General features: G+C 44.8%; 1 protein-coding gene across 1 annotated transcript in view; it reads left to right on the forward strand.

Moving 5' to 3' along the window:
• The first annotated feature begins 7,955 nt into the window (after positions 1-7,955).
• Positions 7,956-23,379, forward strand: part of LOC146009583 (uncharacterized) — a 68,039-nt gene continuing 52,615 nt past the window's right edge. Inside the window, exon 1 of the mRNA XM_083150029.1 lies at positions 7,956-8,168. Within this exon, the coding sequence (XP_083006155.1) occupies positions 7,956-8,168 (213 nt within the window). The remainder of the gene's footprint in view (positions 8,169-23,379) is intronic.

Consider the following 23,379-nt stretch of genomic DNA (forward strand, 5'->3'; position numbering starts at 1 on the left):
CAGAGATTTAAATTGTGTGATATAATTTTGTATCTGCTGCCCCCCTTTTGTGCTGATCAGTGTAAACTAAGTGTTCAGCATTTTTTTTGGGGTGCAGGGTTTTTTTTTTATATATACCCTGTCAGGTTGCACCCACAGTTGTGTGCCTGCTGCCTCTCACTGCTAATCAGTGTTGCATCACTGATCAGCAGTTTTTTTTTTTTGAGGGTGCTGTGGGGGTTTTTTTTTACATTTTTTTTACACCCACGGTGATTTTGTGGGTGTCCTGTGGCCGCAGAGCGCTGATCAGTGATGTACATCACTGATCAGCATTTTTGATCTAATTTTTTTTTTTGGGATCAAATTCCTGTTGTCTTTGACTCATCAGAAGTTTTTTTTAATTTTTTTTTTTTGGAGGGTGCTGTGGAGTCTTTTTTTAAAATTTTTTTTACACCCACGGTGCTTTTGTGGGTGTCCTGTGCCCGCTGAGCGCTGATCAGTGACGTACATCACTGATCAGCATTTTTGATCTATTTTTTTTTGTTGGATCAAATTCCTGTTGTCTTTGACTCATCAGAAGTTTTTTTTTTTTTTTTGGAGGGTGCTGTGGAGTCTTTTTTTTTAATTTTTTTTACACCCACGGTGCTTTTGTGGGTGTCCTGTGCCGGCTGAGCGCTGATCAGTGACGGACGTTACTGACCAACATCTGTGCTCAATTTTTGGCGCAGGAGCTTATTTTTTTTCTTTTAACTTATACGTGTTAAAGCACTACATACACACTACATACCCCCCGTGTTGAAATAAAGTTTGTACCCTACACTATACACGCCTACACAAAAATAATAAAAATGTCCCAATCATCACAAAGACTGTTTTCAGCGGAGGAGGCATATGCCTTTATTGCCTCTGACACTGACACAGCCAGTGAAGAAAGCGATGAATTTGCATTCGTCTTAAGCTCCTCTTCCTCCTCTAGTGATGAGGGACCCCCTCAAAGATGCCCCCGTAGAGCAGCTGAGACCCCCCCCCAATGATTGATCTCGTATGGACCCCACCACCAGACAATTTTGAGCCCCAGGTTCCTGAGTTTTTGGCCAACCCAGGAATCCAATTTGATACTACAGGCCTCAAAGAAATTGACTTTTTCAAAGTCTTTTTCTCTGATGATTTTATAAATTTAATGGTGGACCAAAGTAATTTATATGCCCAGCAGTTTATTGCCCAAAACCCCACGTCATCATTTGCTAGGTGGACCCCTGTAGATGCAGTAGAGATGATGACGTTTTGGGGTCTGGTGTTACATATGGGCATAGTTAAAAAGCCAGAAATTAGGCAATATTGGAGTACAGATGTTCTGTACAGCACCCCATTTTACCGTATGGCCATGACTCGGACTCGTTTTGAGACAATCCTTAAATTTTTACATTACACCGATAATGCACAGTGCCCACCCAGAGATGATCCCACCTTTGACCGGCTATTCAAAGTCAGGCCGGTCATTGATCATTTCAGCGCCAAATTTGCTGAGATGTACATCCCCCAAAAATTCATTTGTGTAGACGAGTCACTTATACATTTTAAAGGAAGGGTTAAATTCCGCCAGTACCTTCCCAGTAAGAGGGCAAGGTATGGCATAAAAATGTATAAGCTGTGCAAAAGTACCTCAGGGTACACCCACAGGTTTAGAGTATATGAAGGGAAGGACACAAGAATTGAACCGCCAGAATGCCCCCCCCCTCCCTCGTAGGTGTTAGTGGAAAGATTGTCTGGGATTTAGTGCACCCCTTCCTGGATAAGGGTTATCACCTCTATGTGGATAACTTTTACACCAGCATCCCCCTGTTTAAGGCCCTTGGTTCAAGAGGTACAGCAGCTTGCGGTACTGTGCGCAAGAACCAAAGAGGCCTCCCAAAAACGCACGTTGCCCAATTACTGAGAAAGGGTGAAAGCAGGGGAATATGCACCGAAAATATGTTGTTGGTCAAATATAAGGACAAGAGGGATGTCCTTATACTGACAACAATTCACGGAGACAGTACCACCTCCGTCCCTGTACGAGGTACCAGTACCCACACCTCAAAACCTATTTGTATCCTAGATTACAATAAGTACATGGGCGGAGTGGATCTTTCAGATCAGGTACTGAAGCCGTACAGTGCCCTGCGGAAAACAAAAATATGGTATAAGAAGCTGGCCGTGTATATCATCCAGATGGCACTGTATAACGCTTACGTACTATTCCGTTCTACCAGCCAGACGGGGACATTTATGCACTTTCAAGAGGAAGTCATAAAGGGCCTAATATTTGGGAACCAGCAGGCAGAGGGCCCCAGTACTTCTAGTACTGGCCCCAGTACTTCTAGTACTGGCCCCCGTATTGTATCAGGGCAGCATTTTCCTAACGAAATCCCCTCCACTGGAAAAAAGGGCAGGACACAAAAAAAGGTGCAAAGTTTGCTATAAAAAGGGAATACGAAAGCAAACTATTTTCCACTGTGAAACTTGCCCCGACAAACCCGGCCTATGTATGAAGGAGTGCTTTAAAATATACCACACATCTATGGATTATTAGTTTCATCATTTCACCGTGCTTCGGGGGTCTTGCTAATGCGACATAGCTCCCACCATTCATTCCACCAGAATGTGTGCTGCAAAATCCAAATATCACTCCTTCCCTTCTGAGTCCTGCCATGCACCCAAATGGTATTTTTTGGTCACATATGAGGCATTGCCGTACTCGGGAGAAATTGGGGCACAGATTTTGGGGTGCTTTGTCTCCTTCATTCCTTGTGAAAATGAAATATTTTGAGCCAGAACTGCATTTTTGTGTAAAAAATGTAATTTTTCATTTTCACAGCCCAGTTGTACCACAATTGGTGAAACCCCTGGGGGTTTGAAATGTACACTATACCCCTAGATGAATTCCCTGAGGGGTGTAGTTTGCAAAATGGGGTCACTTGTGGGGGGGTTCCACTGTATTGGTGCTTCGGGGGTCTTGCTAATGCGACATAGCACCCACCATTCATTCCACCAGAATCTGTGCTGCAAAATCCAAATATCACTCCTTCCCTTCTGAGTCCTGCCATTTTTTGGTCACATATGAGGCATTGCCGTACTCGAGAGACATTGGGGCACAGATTTTGGGGTGCTTTGTCTCCTTCATTCCTTGTGAAAATGAAAAATTTTGAGCCAGAACTGCATTTTTGTGTAAAAAAATGTAATTTTTCATTTTCACAGCCCAGTTGTACCAAAATTGGTGAAACCCCTGGGGGTTTGAAATGTACACTATACCCCTAGATGAATTCCCTGAGGGGTGTAGTTTGCAAAATGGGGTCACTTGTGGGGGGGGGGTTCCACTGTATTGGTGCTTCGGGGGTCTTGCTAATGCGACATAGCACCCACCATTCATTCCACCAGAATCTGTGCTGCAAAATCCAAATATCACTCCTTCCCTTCTGAGTCCTGCCATTTTTTGGTCACATATGAGGCATTGCCGTACTCGGGAGACATTGGGGCACAGATTTTGGGGTGCTTTGTCTCCTTCATTCCTTGTGAAAATGAAATATTTTGAGCCAGAACTGCATTTTTGTGTAAAAAATGTAATTTTTCATTTTCACAGCCCAGTTGTACCACAATTGGTGAAACCCCTGGGGGTTTGAAATGTACACTATACCCCTAGATGAATTCCCTGAGGGGTGTAGTTTGCAAAATGGGGTCACTTGTGGGGGGGTTCCACTGTATTGGTGCTTCGGGGGTCTTGCTAATGCGACATAGCACCCACCATTCATTCCACCAGAATCTGTGCTGCAAAATCCAAATATCACTCCTTCCCTTCTGAGTCCTGCCATGCACCCAAATGGTATTTTTTGGTCACATATGAGGCATTGCCGTACTCGGGAGAAATTGGGGCACAGATTTTGTGGTGCTTTGTCTCCTTCATTCCTTGTGAAAATGAAAAATTTTGAGCCAGAACTGCATTTTTGTGTAAAAAAATGTAATTTTTCATTTTCACAGCCCAGTTGTACCAAAATTGGTGAAACCCCTGGGGGTTTGAAATGTACACTATACCCCTAGATGAATTCCCTGAGGGGTGTAGTTTGCAAAATGGGGTCACTTGTGGGGGGGTTCCACTGTATTGGTGCTTCGGGGGTCTTGCTAATGCGACATAGCACCCACCATTCATTCCACCAGAATGTGTGCTGCAAAATCCAAATATCACTCCTTCCCTTCTGAGTCCTGCCATGCACCCAAATGGTATTTTTTGGTCACATATGAGGCATTGCCGTACTCGGGAGAAATTGGGGCACAGATTTTGGGGTGCTTTGTCTCCTTCATTCCTTGTGAAAATAAAAAATTTGAGCCAGAACTGCATTTTTGTGTAAAAAATGTAATTTTTCATTTTCACAGCCCAGTTGTACCACAATTGGTGAAACCCCTGGGGGTTTGAAATGTACACTATACCCCTAGATGAATTCCCTGAGGGGTGTAGTTTGCAAAATGGGGTCACTTGTGGGGGGGTTCCACTGTATTGGTGCTTCGGGGGTCTTGCTAATGCGACATAGCACCCACCATTCATTCCACAAGAATCTGTGCTGCAAAATCCAAATATCACTCCTTCCCTTCTGAGTCCTGCCATGCACCCAAATGGTATTTTTTGGTCACATATGAGGCATTGCCGTACTCGGGAGAAATTGCGGCACAGATTTTGGGGTGCTTTGTCTCCTTAATTCCTTGTGAAAATGAAAAATTTTGAGCCAGAACTGCATTTTTGTGTAAAAAAATGTAATTTTTCATTTTCACAGCCCAGTTGTACCACAATTGGTGAAACCCCTGGGGGTTTGAAATGCACACTATACCCCTAGATGAATTCCCTGAGGGGTGTAGTTTTCAAAATGGGGTCACTTGTGGGGGGGTTCCTAACTTTTAGCATCTTATGGTGCCTAGAAACCTACATGGTGCCTAAAAAATAATCTCATAAAAAGGAGGCTCCAAAATCGAATAGGTGCTCCTTCTATTATGAAGCCTGTGGTTTGGTCAACGTGCACACTAGGGCCACATATAGGATATTTATGAAAACAAAAGAATTGGGGGAATCAATTTTTAGTCACATTTCTCTAATAAAATCTACTGTGTTCCTTAGAAAAATGTATTAAAATTGAAAATCTGCTAAAAAAATGAAATTTTGAAATTTCACCTTCACTTTGTTTTAATTCCTGTGAAACACCTAAAGGGTTAACAAACTTCCAAAATGCTGTTTTGAATACTGTGAGGGGTGCAGTTTTTGAAATGGCATCATTTATGGGGGTGTCTCACATACAAGTCCCTCAAAGTCACATCAGAACTGAACTGGTCCCTAAAAAAATCAGTGTTTGAAATTTTCTTGAAAATTTGAGAATTTGCTATTCATATTTTAAGCCTCCTAGTGTCCAAAAAAATTAAAAGGAGGTTGAAATAATGATGGAAACATAAAGTATACATATGGTCTATGTTAGTTATTAACTATTTTGAGTGGTATGATTATTTGTCTCACAAGCAGAAAATTTAACATTTTGCAAATTGCTAAATTTTCAATTTTTTTTACGACATTTTGGTATTTTTCAAAAAAACACAGACTGTATCGACCAAAATTTACCACTAACTTGAAGTACAATGTGTCACGAGAAAACAATCTCAAAATCACTGGGATAAGTTAAAAGCAAAAAAAAGTTATCCCCACTTAAGTGATACATGTCAGGTTTGAAAAAAAGGGCTCTGTCAGGAAGGCAAAAACAGGCTGCGTCGGTAAGGGGTTAAAGATAAGCGTGCGTGCATGTAATACTGCCCATATAAAAAGTTTTGGTACCTGTGTAATATCTGGACGCCTGATTTTTTCATTGTATTACATCGCATCGCATCGATAGTGGCATACAATTCATGTGATGTGATTTTTCATTGTAAAGACCTAATTTTTAATTGTATAGTCACCCATGGGTGATTTCATACCCCCACTATCCAACTACGCATGGAGTTGATTTTATATAGTGTGCCGAGCGCAGCGAGCCACCGAGCCCAAAGCGTGGCAAGCGGACGCAGAATACATGTAAAGTAATCCGTGTCCCCTCGCGGGGCTTGCTGTGCTTGCCATGCTTCGGGCTATATAGTTGGATAGTGGGGGTATGAAATCACCCATGGTTGACTATACAATTAAAAATCGGGTCTTTACAATGAAAAATTGCATCGCATCGCATGCCTTAAATAGTGGCATGCGATGAAAACATCGGGCGCCCAGATAATACACAAGTACCAAAGTTTTTGTGGGATAAAAACAGCAGACAAGAATTGGAGATCAAAAAACTCCGAAAGTGATCTTGCAAAAAAGGAAATGAAAACTATTTTTGAATTACGTACATTGCACCCTCGAGGTCTTAACATGGACTTTGAGTATAAGTGGTTTATTTGATTAACAGACATGGTTTATGTTCCAGGTCCACTTCTACTTTTATCGTTTTTTTAATCATTGTATTTTCTCTTTTTCCTATGCCCGGCTCATATGTGAATGGGTTATATATACCATTATATATTATTTTAAGTCTTATTTACCATTTTAAGCTATTTTGCACGACTATGTATATGTGAATTAATTTATTGTAATACGGAATGATCTGTTTGATTATTGAAATTATGCATAAAATGTCTATTTGATACTATAAATATGGAGCCGGGTTTTAGGTCCGCTGAGTGGCCACCTAGAGTCACATGACACTTATGCTGGGCTTTATAAGCAGTGCTAGGAGATCAGTACGGCACGTCTTGAGAAAGGATCGTTTATCCGAAACGCGTTGACGTCCAGCCGTAACTGCACGTCCGTTCACTCAGCCGGAGCTCAGGATTCGTGGCAGAGATGGGCAAAACGGATCATTAAGCTGAGCCGGGATCTGGCGGATCTCTCGGTAAAAAGATACTTATCTTTTAGGCAGATCCTCGACTCGCTTTAAAAAAAAAAGGGGGAATATACATGAACGAGTAAAAACACTGATTGATGGCTGGGTGCAGAATCGCCATCGATGATAACCATCGATGGCGTCCGCACCGATGGCCATCCCTGGCAGCAGCAGCTAATCTTTCTATCACTTGTAGTCACAGCACTGTACTTAGTCTACAGAGGTAGTACATCTCAGCTGCCACAGGTGGCAGCACTGAGATCAGGAAAATGCATTGTAAACTGAAACGGATCACCTTTTTGGGATCAGGGGCTCATTCGTTCTTGGGTGGGATCCGTTCAAAAGATCCGGTTAGTTCGCGAACGACCCATCTCTAATTCGTGGGAGGAGACCAGCGGCGCACACCATCTCTGTCTTTGTGAGTTGCCTAGCTCGTCGCGTCTGCAGCGCTACCAGCCAGCGCCATCACATAGACTTTTGAGCCGGACCGCTGCCTCCTCAGTGTTATGTTTTTACCTTGATGTTTGTTCCATTCATGGATGTCCAATTAATTCCGTTTTTACTTACCATTGGAGTGGACCTGTTAAAGATAACGTTATGTGCACGTGGGTGAGAAACCCAAAGTAAGTTATATCGTTTCTGCCACATTATACCGACCGTGCGATTTTAAACTAAAAGATACCTTGATGTGAATGCGGGTGAGAACTTTAAAGTAAGTTCCTGCCCACATGAGTTTCTAGAGGTCGCCCTTAGAAACTTTTATGTGCACTCGTGGGTGAACCTATATGTTTGGTTCCCTAAGGGTGCAGTTTGATAGATCACCTGCAATCAATTTAGAGCGCTGGGATTATCCAAAAGCCCTTTGTGTATCCTGTGTCTATTCTTTCAGAGGTTGATGGTCTCTGAGGATTTTCTACCAGCTGCTTGTTATTTATTTAACTACATTTGGCGCTAGTCTTGAAAAATCTTTTTTCTGCAATATTGTATAGATTCGTTATTAATATATAACTTTTCCCTTAACTCTGCTATTTTCCCCGTTATCTCAAGTTGCACAAAATGGTCCAGATCAGCACAATAAACATTGAAAATGGGAAAGTCTCCAACAAGACTACGGGTGGAACCGTGATCAACATCAGCATTAATCAGCCTTCTGCCGTGGATTGTCTGCTGGACAAGATCCGGACGCTCTCGATCAAGGCAAAATCTCTTACGGAGACCAAGCCGACCTGTGGGACTGTTCATAGCCATGGGGACGCTCTGTGGCTCGGGGTAAGTGTCTTCGTTTAGAAGTCATACTTGTTTCGATTTTGCAGCAGCATGGAATCCCCATCATGCCCATCAGCCACGACTCATGGTGGTAGCCGCCATTGGTCAGTCTGTATAAGCCAGGCATGTCCAAACGATGGCCCTCCAGCTGTTGTGAAACTTCAAGTCCCATCATGTCTTGCCCCAGTTTTCCTATTAAGAAATGCAAAAACTATGGCAAGGCATGCTGGGATGTGTAGTTTCACAACAGCTGGTGGGCCACAGTTTGCACATGCCTGGTAAAAGCCAAAGTTTACTCGGGCCGCTCCTACTCCTTACATCATGATAGTGATACGGACTATGCTTATTGGTTGAGAAATCGTTAACGTCCAAAATATTTATGTCTGGACCAGAAGGCCCAGTAAGAGTCCTAGATGACGGCCATTAGTATAACCCAACATTAGTACAGAGGCATAACACAATCCTGTCGCATTCACAGGTGGCATGATGTAGGTAAGGAGAAGAGATAAGGATCTGGAATAAAGGCTCGACAGTGTCTAGATAGGCGGTCAACACCAAAAGGTCGACATGCAAAAGGCTGACATTGGCCAAATGTTGACACACGCAAAATATAAATGTTCGACACATAAATGATCGACTTCAGTTTTTCACGTTTTTTGGTGCCAGTGTCGACACCTCAATTGTGGCACGTATCCTCGCATGGCTCACTAGGCTTCAGGCCTGGTGACTCGCTCCTCCACCGCTGCGCTCGGCACACTTTTCCGTCCACTAACATAGTACATATGGGTGTTAAAGTATGAAAAATTCCAAAATGTAAAAAAAAAACCATGAAAAAATCATGTCAACCACTGCATGTCAACCTTTTGGTGTCAACATATTGCCTGTCTATCTAGACCGTGTTGACCTATCATCCGGATACCAGGAGAAAAGCAATAGATGTCTTATTGGGGATCCAGTCACTAGGTCGACAGTGTCTGTGTCGACAAGTGCCACCACTGGCCAGAACAATTTCTATAGGTGCCATGACAATTTTTATTGACATTAGACTTTGAGCACCACGACTTCTGGAAACTGTACAGCGACGAGTTCATTACCATAAATCCAATGAGTCACGTGTTCACCTGAACTCTGTGGCAGTGGTATGATGTGGGCTGGAATTATGGGAACGTCTGCTCTGAAGCTATGGTGCTCCCATTAGGCCTCATCACTTAACATGCATGCAAGAGGCTATGTATAACACATGATTTATATGGCATGCGTGTGGTACATTTGGTTGACGTTTATGTCCCAGTGCTCTAGAGGCTATTAGCGTGGTTGGCTCTATGTGTCTCCATGGAGATATATAGCTCAGCCCTGATTGGCTGAAAGCATCTCCATGGAGACGCATAGAGCCAACCACGCTCATAGCTTCTATAGCACTGGGACACTATAAAGCTGTTAGCAGCGACAGAGGAAGCCGGCTCACCCCACTGTCAGTGTGGGGTGAGCTGGCTGTGAAGGAGGGAGTCAGCGCTGGACCCTGGTTCGGTAAGTACAGTATGTTGGTGTAAAAGTGAGGTGTGTTTGTGTATGTAATAAAGTTGGACTTTTCTCTGTATGTGTTTTTTATTTTAACATTCTTTTTACAGGTGGACTACAAGTCCCAGCGGGCCCATTAATGCCCCACATGCTGGGAGGGGGAGGCCTGCTGGAACTTGTAGTTCACCTGTATAAAGCAATGTTATGTATGAATGATTTAACCCAGGCCGGCGTCCAAGGCCCATGGACGCCGGTGACAGCCGCGGGATTCAGCCCTGGATGGGTGAAGCCTGAGGGGGGACCCCTTTATTGGGGCGGTCCCCACTCCCCCAGGTACCCCGACCAAGGCTGACCCGCCACGGTGCTCATGGTATGGCCAGGGGACCTTATGTAAAAAGTGTCCCCCGGCTGTGGCATGACACCGCGGGCTGTTGGAGCGCGGTGCTGGCTTCAGAATATGGAGGAGCCCCAGATTTTTTGTCCTCCCTAATTTTGGAACCAGGACCGGTCCAAGAGTACAGGGCTGGTTATGCTCAGGAGCGGGGGACCCCACGCCATATATATATTTTTTTACTTTTACACATTTTTTAAGACAGAGGGCCAGATGTATCAAGCTTCAAAAGTGGTAAATTGGAGAGTGATAAACAATCAGCCAATCAGCTGCTACCTGTCATTTTTCAAACCCAGTCAGTGACATGGCAGGTAGGAGCTGATTGGCTGGTTGTTTATCACTCTACATGTTATCACTTTTTGAAGCTTGATACATCTGGCCCAGAACCATGTACATATCTCAATGATCTGTGCATGGTTCTGGCAAATTCGCCTGTCAGATCCTGGTCTGCATGTGTGGCGATTTTTAGACACATTTTCACGAATTTGCATCTCATCAAATATGCGATTTGTATACTTTATAATGGGAAAACATCTGGATGCGAGTTCAGGCATTACTAAAAATCACAACTTCAAAATGTGCGATTTCGCAGCAAAATGCATGATTTTTGCCGCAATTCGCATATCATTAAGTATGCAATTTCGGGAAAAATAGTGAAAACGGCCATTTTTGGCAAAAATATCACCAAAAATAAAAAATCTCATCCCATTAAATATCACCCTTTTTCTCTATCTGCACCTACCTTCAATCTCTGTCTTCCCAGCTCCCTCTCTCTATGGGGCCTATTTATCAAGTAATATTTGCGGTTAAATCCCCGGGGGTTAACGGCAAATATTAAGTAGCATGGGCAAACTATTAAGGGGGACCGCAGCAGGAATCTCCGATCCCTGCTGCGAATCCCCCCTGCAGCGCTGCTGGCCGCATCCCCCATAGGTTTCTATGGGCTATCGCCATTGGGATATGGCGATAGCCCCAGTGGCGTAGCTATGTTTTGGGCGCCCCCCGCCGCCCCGCCAAGCACCCCTACCCCCCCGCCGCCGCCGCCCATGCAAACCCCCCTCAATCCCCCACAGCCTTACCTATCGCGCTGGTCCCGGCGGCTCCGTTCTTCTGCTGAGGACCACCACAAAATGGCCGCCCCCATACAGCAGACAGTTTCAGAGAACAGTGTGCTATATATGGGGGCAGCCATTTTGTGGTGGTCCTCAGCAGATGAACGGAGCCGCTGGGACCAGAGAGATAGGTAAGTCTGCGGGGGATTGGGGAGGGGGGTTTAACTATATCACCGCAGCCCCCGGCGCCCCCACATGCACAGCGCCCCCCCCGCGGTGGCGGGGGCTGCGGTGCTATAGTTACGTCGCTGGATAGCCCTATATCCAGCAAGTTTGAAACAGATCATTTGCTTTAACTTATTTAGTCCGTCAAGTGACCTCTAGTGGTCATTGTCAGTACTTCACCCCAAAAAGCTGAGCAATAGTCAGGCTTTTATATATAGATTCTGGGGGTTATTCTGGTTCACTTGCAAAGGCACAATCACTCTCTAATGGACAAAACCATGTGCACTGCAGGTGGGGCTGATGTAACATGTGCAGAGAGAGTTAGATTTGGGTGTTTTATTGTTTCTGTGCAGGGTAAATACTGGCTGCTTTATTTTTACACTGCAATATAGAGCACAGTTTGAAGTACAAACCCCACCCAAATCTAACTCTCTCTGCACATGTTACATCAGCCCCACCTGCAGTGAATATGGTTTTGTCCATTAGAGAGTGATTGTGCCTTTGTTAGTGAACCAGAATAACCCCCTCTGTCCTATGATGCCTTATGGTGCCCATACACTATGCGATTTTGGGCCGATTTCACCCGATTTCGGCACTTTGGGCTGATAAATCGGGTGAAATTTCCCCAAAATCGCATTTGTGTGAAATTTGATCCAATGTGCGGTCCAATGCCCATAAGACCGGATCAGGAGGCCGGACTTGCAGCATTTACAACAGTATCTGACATCAGGCAGTGGCGGCTATTAGAATTTTAAAATAATGTGTCAAATGACTGGCCAACCTCTGATTGGCTGAGAGAGAGCTCTCTCAGCTAATCAGTGGCTGCCAGGAAGGTAATTTGTCACTTCTAATAGCCGGTGCTGCCCACCCACTGCACTGATCTCCACCGCTGCACCCACTGTCCGCCCCACTTTTCCTCACCACCACTGCACCTGCCGCCTGCCCCACTGCTCCTCACCGCCCTTCACCTCCCCGGTTTTATATGTGATAAATTGCACATATATGGCCCATCAACCGTCAAATTGTAGGATTTTGTGGTTCGGGGTTTTTTCTCAGGCGCTCACAAAGGTTGCAGCTGGTGATGTATCGGCTGGGTCTAACCTTAAAGGCCCAAAGTATAGACGTGGAGGAAAATAGGGGGTGATACACCACAATATAGCGCTACCCTTGTTGGGACACCACTGTGACGGAAGAAAAAATAAATAAATACTTCCCCTTCCTTTAAGTTCGGGTATATTTCTTTCTATTTCTGATAGAGTGGTTCTGTCCGATAGACTCCAAATATGTTTTCCAGATGTATATATGGAAATGGAGAGAAAACAAACAAAAGGCCACTGGTTTTGTATCTGGCGTTATATCTCTTTCTTTTTTTGAAATATTATGTTTGTGAGGCTTGAAATCAATGCATACCTCACTTACATAATATCAGATGTAGTCAATCACATAAAGGTATCTTTACATTCATTGGTTGGTGTACCCGTACTCACGATGTAATGGCGATGTAGACACGTATCAAGGTATCTTTTTCCCAGAATCTTGTGCCAAAAAATGTATTTATTGATGTAAGTACAATACAGAATAAAAGGTAAAAATGAAGCTGGAGAATACTATAAAAAACGTATCAGAGCATGACCGTACCACGCTTATAGAAGCCAAGAAAGTCGGAGGAGAAAATAAAGAACTAAATCTACAACAACAACAACAGAATAATTTCCAATTTGCATTTATATCAAGGTTTGACAAAAATCATAAAAAGCTGGAAAGTATATTCAAGAAAAACTGGCATATTCTACAGAGGGATCCCATCTTAAGAGAAGTGTTACCACCCAAACCTAAATTTATATATCGAAAATCAAAAAAATTTGAAGATCTTTTGGTGAGAAGCACACTACCTGAAGGACAGACAATGATTAGAACACGAGGGTTCCATCGATGCAGCTTATGCCAAGGGTGCAAATGGATACCAAGCACGGAATCAAAAACAACCACCATCTGCATTAATGGGACAAATGTTAAAATAGAGGATTTCATAACATGTCAAACCTCAAATATAGTTTACGCCATAGAATGCTCCTGTGGCCTTTTCTATATAGGTCGCACCACCAGACCCCTTAAAACCCGCGTAGCCGAACACCTAAGAAATATTAAACGAGGTCTACAAACCCATCACCTCTCCAACCATTTTAAGAATATACATTCATGCTCCACAAAACATCTTAAACGATTTGTAGGCATTAAAAAAATCACCTCCACATGGAAAGACCACAATGTGGAGACAAATCTAGCTAAAGCGGAGATGAAGTTAATTCATACTTTGAAAACCTTGAATCCGAAAGGCCTGAACCAGGACTTTGAACTTAAATGGTTCCTGTAACACGGTCACCCTCCAGGCAAAAACTGCTCCCTTCTAGTTTATGTCTCTCTTACCTTCTTTTAATTATTTTCCACAAGTTTTTAATCCCCACAAAAACCTTTTAGACATCCTTTCACATGATTTTTTAACTTGCATATATATATATGTCTGAATTTTATTATTTTATATATATATCTGAATTTTACTGTTTATACCTGCAATTGTTATACTTGCATATTTACACTTGTTTATATCCATTCACTAAAGGTATAATAGAACCAGGAGTACCAAATTCAATAGATATTGCCCATAAGAATAAAACGCAATACAAAGGAGGAAGCTCTAAACAGAAGAAAACTGAAATTCATACACGCGTTCCCATGACAACCAGAAATGCACCTTAGTGAAATAGAATGGTACTGACTCTCCATGTCCGGCTATTGAAACGCAAGCGATGCGTTCCAAAGAAAGAGGAGGACTTCCGTAATTTCAGAAGACCGTCAAATCCGGAAATTGTAAAAGATTGCGTCTACAACATCCGGCCGCTGGAACGCAAGCCGTGCGTTCCATAGACGGAAGATGACTTCCGGAAATTCAGAAAAGGAGAACTTTGAAACGCTGCAACAAGGCGTCTTCCCGAAAATAACTTTTAAATAATACAGCGTTATATTAACAGAGTGTACACCCTATTTATATGTCAAGTATGTTAAACATATAAGTTTATTTTATGTCACGGAGATCACCGGAAGTGACACCTCCGATAACAGGAAGTCCCTCTGGGGGAGGGTATTTAAACCAGTATAGTGTGGTTCAAGCTCCCACCTTGAAAAAGGGACGTGGAGTCCCGAAACATGTTGGTCTAGGAGCTTGTAACCACTTTTTTATCCATCCTATTGTTGTGGACCGGAGGTAGGAACTATAGAGTGTCTGGCATATAGACCAGTTTTTTGTCTTGTCCGGATCGAGCATCACTGTTTACATTGCCAGCCACCTTAAGAACCTGCCACGCTCCAGCTTCATTTTTACCTTTTATTCTGTATTGTACTTACATCAATAAATACATTTTTTGGCACAAGATTCTGGGAAAAAGATACCTTGATACGTGTCTACATCGCCATTACATCGTGAGTACGGGTACGCCACCCAATGAATGTAAAGATACCTTTATGTGATTGACTACATCTGATATTATGTAAGTGAGGTATGCATTGATTTCAAGCCTCACAAACATAATATTTCAAAAAAAGAAAGAGATATAACGCCAGATACAAAACCAGTGGCCTTTTGTTTGTTTTCTCTCCATTTCCATATATACATCTGGAAAACATATTTGGAGTCTATCGGACAGAACCACTCTATCAGAAATAGAAAGAAATATACCCGAACTTAAAGGAAGGGGAAGTATTTATTTATTTTTTCTTCCGTCACAGTGGTGTCCCAACAAGGGTAGCGCTATATTGTGGTGTATCACCCCCTATTTTCCTCAACTGTCAAATTGTATCTGAGCCTCCCGGGAAGCTGCCGGGGGCGGCTTGCGGGAGAATTGGGTTCGACTTGTCCTTAGGACAAGTCGTCCTTTAGGCGTGGCATTTTTTACAGTAAGGGCAGACAAACTATGGAACTCTCTTCCTGGTGAGGTGGTGTCGGCAGACACAATAAATATTTTTAATATAAGGTTGGACAAACATCTATTGGTTAAAAACATCCAGGGGTACAAGCAATAGTCATAATCTGTCTTTAAATATATCAGAATACACTACGTATAACAAGGGAGGAAGCTAATCGATCATACTCGCTAACAGCAAGGTTGAACTAGATGGACGGGAGTCTTTATTCAGCCTTAAATACTATGTAACTATGTAACTATGACCTCATTCTCTAATAGTACCATAGAGAACTCACAGAATCCAGACTAGCAGGAAATAATCGCCAGTTTCTGAGCTGGCTTGATACATTGCATTGTATGTATACATACCTCCCAACTTTGAGGAGGGATGAGGAGGGACGCTCGTGCGCGCAGTAGATGCGCCCAAAATTTTGGGGGCATGGCCTAGCGAAAAGTGGGCATGGCTCTTGTGAGACCACACACCTATTTTTGCTGTTAAGGGGGCATGAATAGATGCTGTGCGAAAAAACCAGATGATCCTGCGGAAAGCGGGACAGTTGGGAGGTACGTGTGTAATTGTATATACGATACAACATGTAGGCAACACTGAAGATAATTATTTGTCTCTGTCTGTAGGCTATGTTGATCAGCTCGGGCTGTGTCTGCATCCTGATGGCGGTATACTTTGTATTGTACAACCAAGTCTCTTCATCTCATATCGTGGTATACATATATCTTCCTGTAAGTATTGTCTCAGATGTACACAATAAAAATGGCACAGAATATATTATACCAATGTTCTAATGTTCTTTGGCTGTATCCCCTGCTGAAGTTTTTTTCCACTGACCGTTACAGTGTATTTGAAATGAAGAGCGCTGCACTGGGAAAATCATATTATTTGTCTCTAAATATAGGGCCTGATTCAGGATGGTTCGCTGCTTCGCAAGCTCGTATACACTGCCTGACCAAAAGCCCCCCCACTTCTGCTGCCCGCCCGCTGCACTGATCTCCCCCGCTGCACCTGCTGTCTGCCCCACTTTTCCTCACCGCCACTGCACCTGCCGCCTGCCCCACTGCTCCTCACCACCCATCAGCTCCCCTGTTTACATGTGATAAATTGCATGCGATTTATCACATGTAAAAAATGGCACATCAAGTGTCAAATTGTATCTGAGCCAGTGGCGTAACTACTGTAAGGCAGCCCCAGCAGCCGCTTGGGGGAGCAAGCAGCAGCAGGGTCTGTGTGGGTGCCAGCACCCGCTCGACTCACTGACATGCTGCTGCCTGCCGCTGCCCACTGGCTGAGCACCGGAGGCAAGTCAACTGCAGCGCGGGTGCTGCCATGGCAGAGACGACAAATCCCCCCACTGATTCAATTGACTGTACACAGAGCCGGCTATTGGCTACTGTGTACAGGATGGGCGGGTGCGTCGGAGCCAAGGGAAGCAGCAGTGTCTGCTGGTCTCTCTTCCTCTCTCCTGCTTCACCTTCTCCGTTATGCACGTAACATCATCACATCACACGGTGGTGAAACATTTTTGGAGAGGAGCCTGGGGAAGGGAGGGGGGGGGGTCACCACAAACTTTTTGGCAGGAGGGAGCAAAATTGATAGTTACGCCACTGATCTGAGCCTCCCGGGAAGCTGACGGGTGGCTCGCCGGAGAATTGGGTCCGACTTGTCCTTAGGACAAGTCGTCCTTTAGGTGTGGCAGACAAACTATGAAACTCTCTTCCTGGTGAGGTGGTGTCGGCAGACCCAATAAATATGTTTAAAATAAGGTTGGACAAACATCTATTGGTTAAAAACATCCAGGGGTACAAGCAATAGTCATAATCTGTCTTTAAAGATATCAGAATACACTACGTATAACAAGGGAGGAAGCTAATTGATCATACTCGCTAACACCAAGGTTGAACTAGATGGACGGGAGTCTTTATTCAGCCTTAAATACTATGTAACTATGACCTCATTCTCTAATAGTACCATAGAGAACTCACAGAATCCAGACTAGCAGGAAATAATCGCCAGTTTTTGAGCTGGCTTGATACATTGCATTGTATGTATACATACCTCCCAACTTTGAGGAGGGACGCTCGTGCGCACAGTAGATGCGCCCGGAATTTTGGGGGCATGGCCTAGCAAAAAGTGGGCATGGCTCTTGTGAGGCCACGCCCCTGTTTTTGCTGTTGAATAGATACTGTGCGAAAAAAACGGATGATCCTGCGGAAAGCGGGACAGTTGGGAGGTACGTGTATAATTGTATATACTCACTATCTGAAGACGCCGCTGAGACCCAAGGGAGGCGGAGAAACGCGTTATACCACAATTTGATTTTGTTGAGCGTCCATCTTTCTGGTGATCACACGGGATCCCTCCTGTCTACCTGCTGATATTATCACCCCCCCCCCACTAAGTGGCTGATCCGGGGTATTACCACCACAGCTTCACACTCCTCAGTGAGTCGCTGACCCAAGGTACCACTACCACAGCTCCACAGAACAGCCCTGAGTTCCAGAGTCTGCACCACCAGTAAGGGCTACAAAAATCTATCTAAATTGGGGTGAATAACCACACAGCAGGTACCCGGAGAATTCTCCCGTTTTATTTTTATTCTAAAAAAAAAAAAATTCTGTCTGGCCAGACAAGAGGATAGAGAGCACTGGCCTCTATTCCTTATAAGAGGACATATTTCATGGGAATTCTACCAAACATCAAACCAAAGTTGAACTAACCTCCTTTGGATCCAATAAATCCATTACTATTAACTAGACTGGATTAACTTTACTAACCATATAGGATTAACCCTATCAGTTCACTAATAAGCTTACGATTAACATAATTCTTGTTCTTTTAACTAATCAAATTCGTTTTTTTTTTTAAATTTTGTGTATTTTTTTTTATATATGTTTTGTGTTGTGATGTCCACTGCCCAGTGTATTTTAGTATAATAAATAAGATAAGATAATAGTTTATTGTCAGTGTGACACAACATAAAAATTGTAAAACAACAAAATTACATTCTGAGTCACAGAGAAGCACAAATTAACAATTTTGATTAAAATCGATAATTGCCACTGGGAATAAACAATTTTTCATACGCGATGTCCTTGACTTATTGCACCTTAGCCGTTTCTTTGAAGGTAAAAAAGAAAATATATAATTATAGGGATGATGGCAATCTTGCACAATGCTATCTCTTTTTCGACGACAATTACTAAAAAATATATCCTCAATAAAAGACACCTCGCAGCCAATAATGGCCGCTGCAGTGTGTATCACCCACTCCAATTTATTAAGATTTTTTTTGTGCTATTACGGAACCACACTACAACACAATATGACAGGATACTTTCAATAACCCATTTATAAAACCCCAATAGGTGAATGTAGAAATATGGTAATGGCTGTTCCCATATCCAAACTCACAAGCAAGGGGGACCTTTGCGCGGTGTAGCCGCGCGGCGAGAATGGGGCGTGGCCTCATGGGATGGAGGCGTGGCATCACAAAATTGTGCGTGGTATTACACTTTAGACCACAACGTAATGCCCATTGGGGGAGGGAATTGCTCGTTTCCAAGGTGGGGAGGAAATTGCTAATTGCCAAGGAGGATGTCATACTACTGGATGCACCTAAAGAAATGACAGCCGGGCAGAGAGCCGGCTGTTTAGTCTAAGGAATTGCTTGTTGCCAAGGGGGATGTCTCACGCTGCTGGACTCACCTAATTGAAATAAATGACAGCCGGGCAGAGAGCGCTGTGCGCTGCCCGGCTGTAGTCTAAGCAGTAACATCGATATTTTCAGTTCTCGCACTGAGGTCCGGCAGCCAATCAGGAGCAGCTACCAATACCACCAATGCCACCAATGCCACTCCTGATTGGCTGCCGGCGGTCCAGAGGGAAAACTGAAAATATCGATGCCACTGCTTAGACTACAGCCGGGCAGCGCACAGCGCTCTCTGCTGTCATTTATTTCAATTAGGTGCGTTCAGTGGCGTGAGACATCCTCCTTGGCAACAAGCAATTCCTTATGGTGTGTACACACGGGGGCGATATGGATTCCGATGTTCCCGATTTAGTGAACATCGGAAGCCATATCGCATGTTGATTGGTGGCTTTTTAGGGCTAACGAGCCCGATGCGCTGCCGATGCGCGCTCCCAAGTGAGCATAAATCTGCAGCGATATAGTGAGGGCAGGCAGATCTGCACTATATAGTCTAAATTGTGTCCCTGCCGCATGCCGTGCGATGCGAGTCCGGATACCAGCTGATCGTATCGGGACTCACATAGCACGGCATATCTGCCGTCTGTACACACCTTAAGACTAGGTGGTCCGGTGCACCCCTTAGATTCACCTTTGCCCTCCCATATAATACATTAGGTCCCCCACTCAGATAATAGTACAGCACATAGGCCCCCAATAAAAACACATTACATAGGTCCCACCAACTCAAATAATACAGCACATAGGCCCCCCCATATAATACATTACATAGGCCCCCAATAACATACATTACATAGGTCCCCCCAACTCAAATAGTACAGCACATAGGCCCCCAATAACATACATTACATAGGTCCCCCCACTCAAATAGTACAGCACATAGGCCCCCAATAACAAACATTACATAGGTCCCCCCACTCAAATAGTGCAGCACATAGGCCCCCAATAACATACATTACATAGGTCCCCCCACTCAAATAGTGCAGCACATAGGCCCCCAATAACATACATTACATAGGTCCCCCCACTCAAATAGTACAGCACATAGGCTCCCAATAACATACATTACATAGGTCCCCCCACTCAAATAGTGCAGCACATAGGCCCCCAATAACATACATTACATAGGTCCCCCCACTCAAATAGTGCAGCACATAGGCCCCCAATAACATACATAGGTCCCCCCACTCAAATAGTACAGCACATAGGCCCCCCAATAACATACATTACATAGGTCCCCCCACTCAAATAGTGCAGCACATAGGCCCCCAATATAGTACATTACATAGATCCTCCCTACACAGATAATATGGCGCACACACACACACACATACATACACATACACACACACATATACATACATACACACACACATACACAATACAGCGCATACCCCTAAAAAACAACAACACAGAATATAAAAAAAGTTAATACTGCAAATGGTTAGGCTAGTTACCTACCAGTTTGCAGACGGGTAACAAAAGCAGTTTTCTCTCTACCCCCACAGCTCTTATTGTGCTGGGGGGGGGGGGGGATCTGTGCTGCTGTTTGGGGCCCCGGCGGTGGCTGCTCCCATCCTGTGCAGACCCGCCTGAATCAGGTGGCCTGATGTGCTGCGCCGGCAGGAGTTGGGACAACTGTCACTGTGGCGTCTGATGTCATGACGCAGCGCGACAGGGTTCCAGCTCCTAAGCCCTGCTTGCAGCTGCCGTGCCTTTGCTATTGCGGAGGCGGGGAGAGGGATAAAGAGTGATAGCCCCGCCCCCTAAACAAGTGGGCGGGGTCCAAAATCACCGGGGCCCACCGGGGGATTCCCCGGTTCCCCCCCAGGCCAGTCCGAGCCTGGACAAAACAGTAGAGGCCAGAGAGTCCACATCAGTGGCATAACTATAACTTTTGCTCCCCCCTGCCAAAGAAATTGTGCCCCCCCAGACTGCTCTCCAGCGTGTTTCCCCAGTATGTGACGTGATGAAGCAGGATAGAGGAAGTGAGACCACCAGACACTGCTGCTTCCCTTGGCTCCGACGCATCCCAGGCCGCCCTAGCACGCCCATCCGCCAACCCATCCTGTACACAGTAGCCAATAGCCAGCTCTGTGTACAGTAAATTGAATCATTGGAGGGATTTGTCATCTCTGCCATGGCCGCACCACGCAGCGGTTGACTGGCCTTCGGTGCTCAGCCAGTGGGCAGCGACAGGCAGCAGCCATATCAGTGCGTCAAGCAGGTGCCGATGCCCACACAGACCCCACTGTGGCTTGCTCCCCCAAGCGGCAGCTGGGGCTGCCTTACAGTAGTTAAGCCACTGGTCCACATCTACTAAGGAGTCGTTAGTGGATTCTTGAACAAACAGATTCCAGTCTGTGGTATCAAGACAGTCTCGTAATTCATCCAACACTCCATTCGGCCAAGTACAAACCATTTTTCTAGCAGGTTTAACGCATTTAGCAACAGGCTTATATTTCGGTGCAAAAAATAAAGATACGTGATCCGAAAGACCTATATGAGAACGAACCACTACTTTATAAGCATCTTCAATATTGCAGTAGAGTCGATCCAAAATATTTCCCCCCCCCCCCCCAAATATCTCATGTCTTAATATTATATATTGTTTCCAGCGCGTTTATATGTCTCTTTTTCTAGTTGTATATACGATATAAGATGTAGGAAACACTAATTATTTGTCTCTGTCTGTAGGGTTTGTTTATCAGCTCGGGCTGTGTCTGCATCCTGATGGCGGTATACTTTATATTGTACAACCAAGTCTCTTCATCTTGTATGATGCTATACTGTACCAGGGCCGGTGCTAGGGTGTCCGGCGCCCTCCTGCAAACCATACATTTTGCGCCCTTTCCATTGCAACAAGCTGCAGCCCGATTGTGGGAGCATATGAAACATGCAATCCTATGGAGGATCTCGGGTGCATACACCATCTCAGTGCTGTGTCCGCAAAATGTAGCAGGCGATCAGAAAGCAGTACAAAAAGTATGTGCAGCACTCGTGAATGAGGGGGAAAGGAGGGGAGAGAAGGAGGAGATGGAAGAAGAGGGGAGAAGATAGAGGGGGCGGAGTGTTGAGGACTGGCAACGGCACTGGCACAGCACACTGAGAAGAGGGAAGGAAGGGGAGCCGGCGCTTCTGCCTGTTCGTCTTTTGATTGACAGCTGACAGGAGACAATGGGTAGGGGGCGGATCCGGACATGACATGTCATCCAGGCATTCACAGACAGCCCTACATGCCTCAGCGCAAGTGTCCATGAGGAAGAGGGGGCAGGTCGCAGGAGGAGAACAGTGTGTGTGCAGTGCAGGGAGCTGCTCAGCCTCTCCATACTGCCGCCCGCTGTCAGACATTCGCTGCGGGTGGCATGCAGTGACAGTGAGGGCTGAGGCAGATTTTAGCAGAGCAGGGAGGGAGACAGCGCCTTTTCAGCATGGCGCCTCCCTGCTTTGCAGGAGCTGCTGAGTGGGTAGCGCCGGCCCTGTACTGTACATATGTCTTAGTATGTCTTCCTGTGAGTATTGTCTCAAATGTACACAATAAACATGGTACAGAATATTATACCAATGTTCTAATGTTCTTTGGCTGTATCCCCTGCTGAAGTTTTTTTCCACTGACCATTACAGTGTATTTGAAATGAAGAGCGCTGCACTGTGAAAATCCTATTATTTGTCTCTAAATATAGGGCCTGATTCAGTACGTTCGCTGCTTCGCAAGCTCGTATACACTGCCTGGCCGAAACCCCCCCCCATCCCCTTGCATGCGGCCATAGGGGAGAGAAATCATATGAATCATTCGCCGACCATCGTGTGATTTCTCCCCCCCTTCGGATATAAAAGTTAGTCTAAACTTGACTGTTATTTCCGTTGGAGTCCGCCAAAGAGGGGGCAGGCGCTACGTCATGTGCTGAGCAGGGAAAGCCCCGCCTGCGTTCCCAGGGGAATGTCCATAAAACTCGGGGTTCCCCCGTAGCGGCCCCCAGCTCCCCCTCCCCGCAGCGAACGGCCGGCAAGTATGTAACTCGCCAAAGCCGTTCGCTGCTGAGGTTTGCTCATGTGCAGAACCGAGCGATCCTGAATCGGACCCATTTTGTGTTGTTATATAGTTCATTTTATCTGGTGTGTTGAAAGTTGTGTCTTACAGCAATCCAAGGACATCCTGGGTTATGTCTGGATTGTTATTTTATCATCAAGGGCCAGATGCACTTAGGGCCAGATGTATCAAGTTTCAAAAAGTGATAAAATGGAGAGTGATAAACAACCAGGCAATCAGCTCCTGCCTGACATTTTTTCAAACACAGTCTGTGACATGGCAGGTAGGAGCTGATTGGCTGGCTGTTTATCACTCTC

Source organism: Crinia signifera, chromosome 6 (genome assembly GCF_055691185.1).
Source record: "Crinia signifera chromosome 6, ASM5569118v1, whole genome shotgun sequence".
Classification (NCBI taxonomy): domain Eukaryota; kingdom Metazoa; phylum Chordata; class Amphibia; order Anura; family Myobatrachidae; genus Crinia; species Crinia signifera.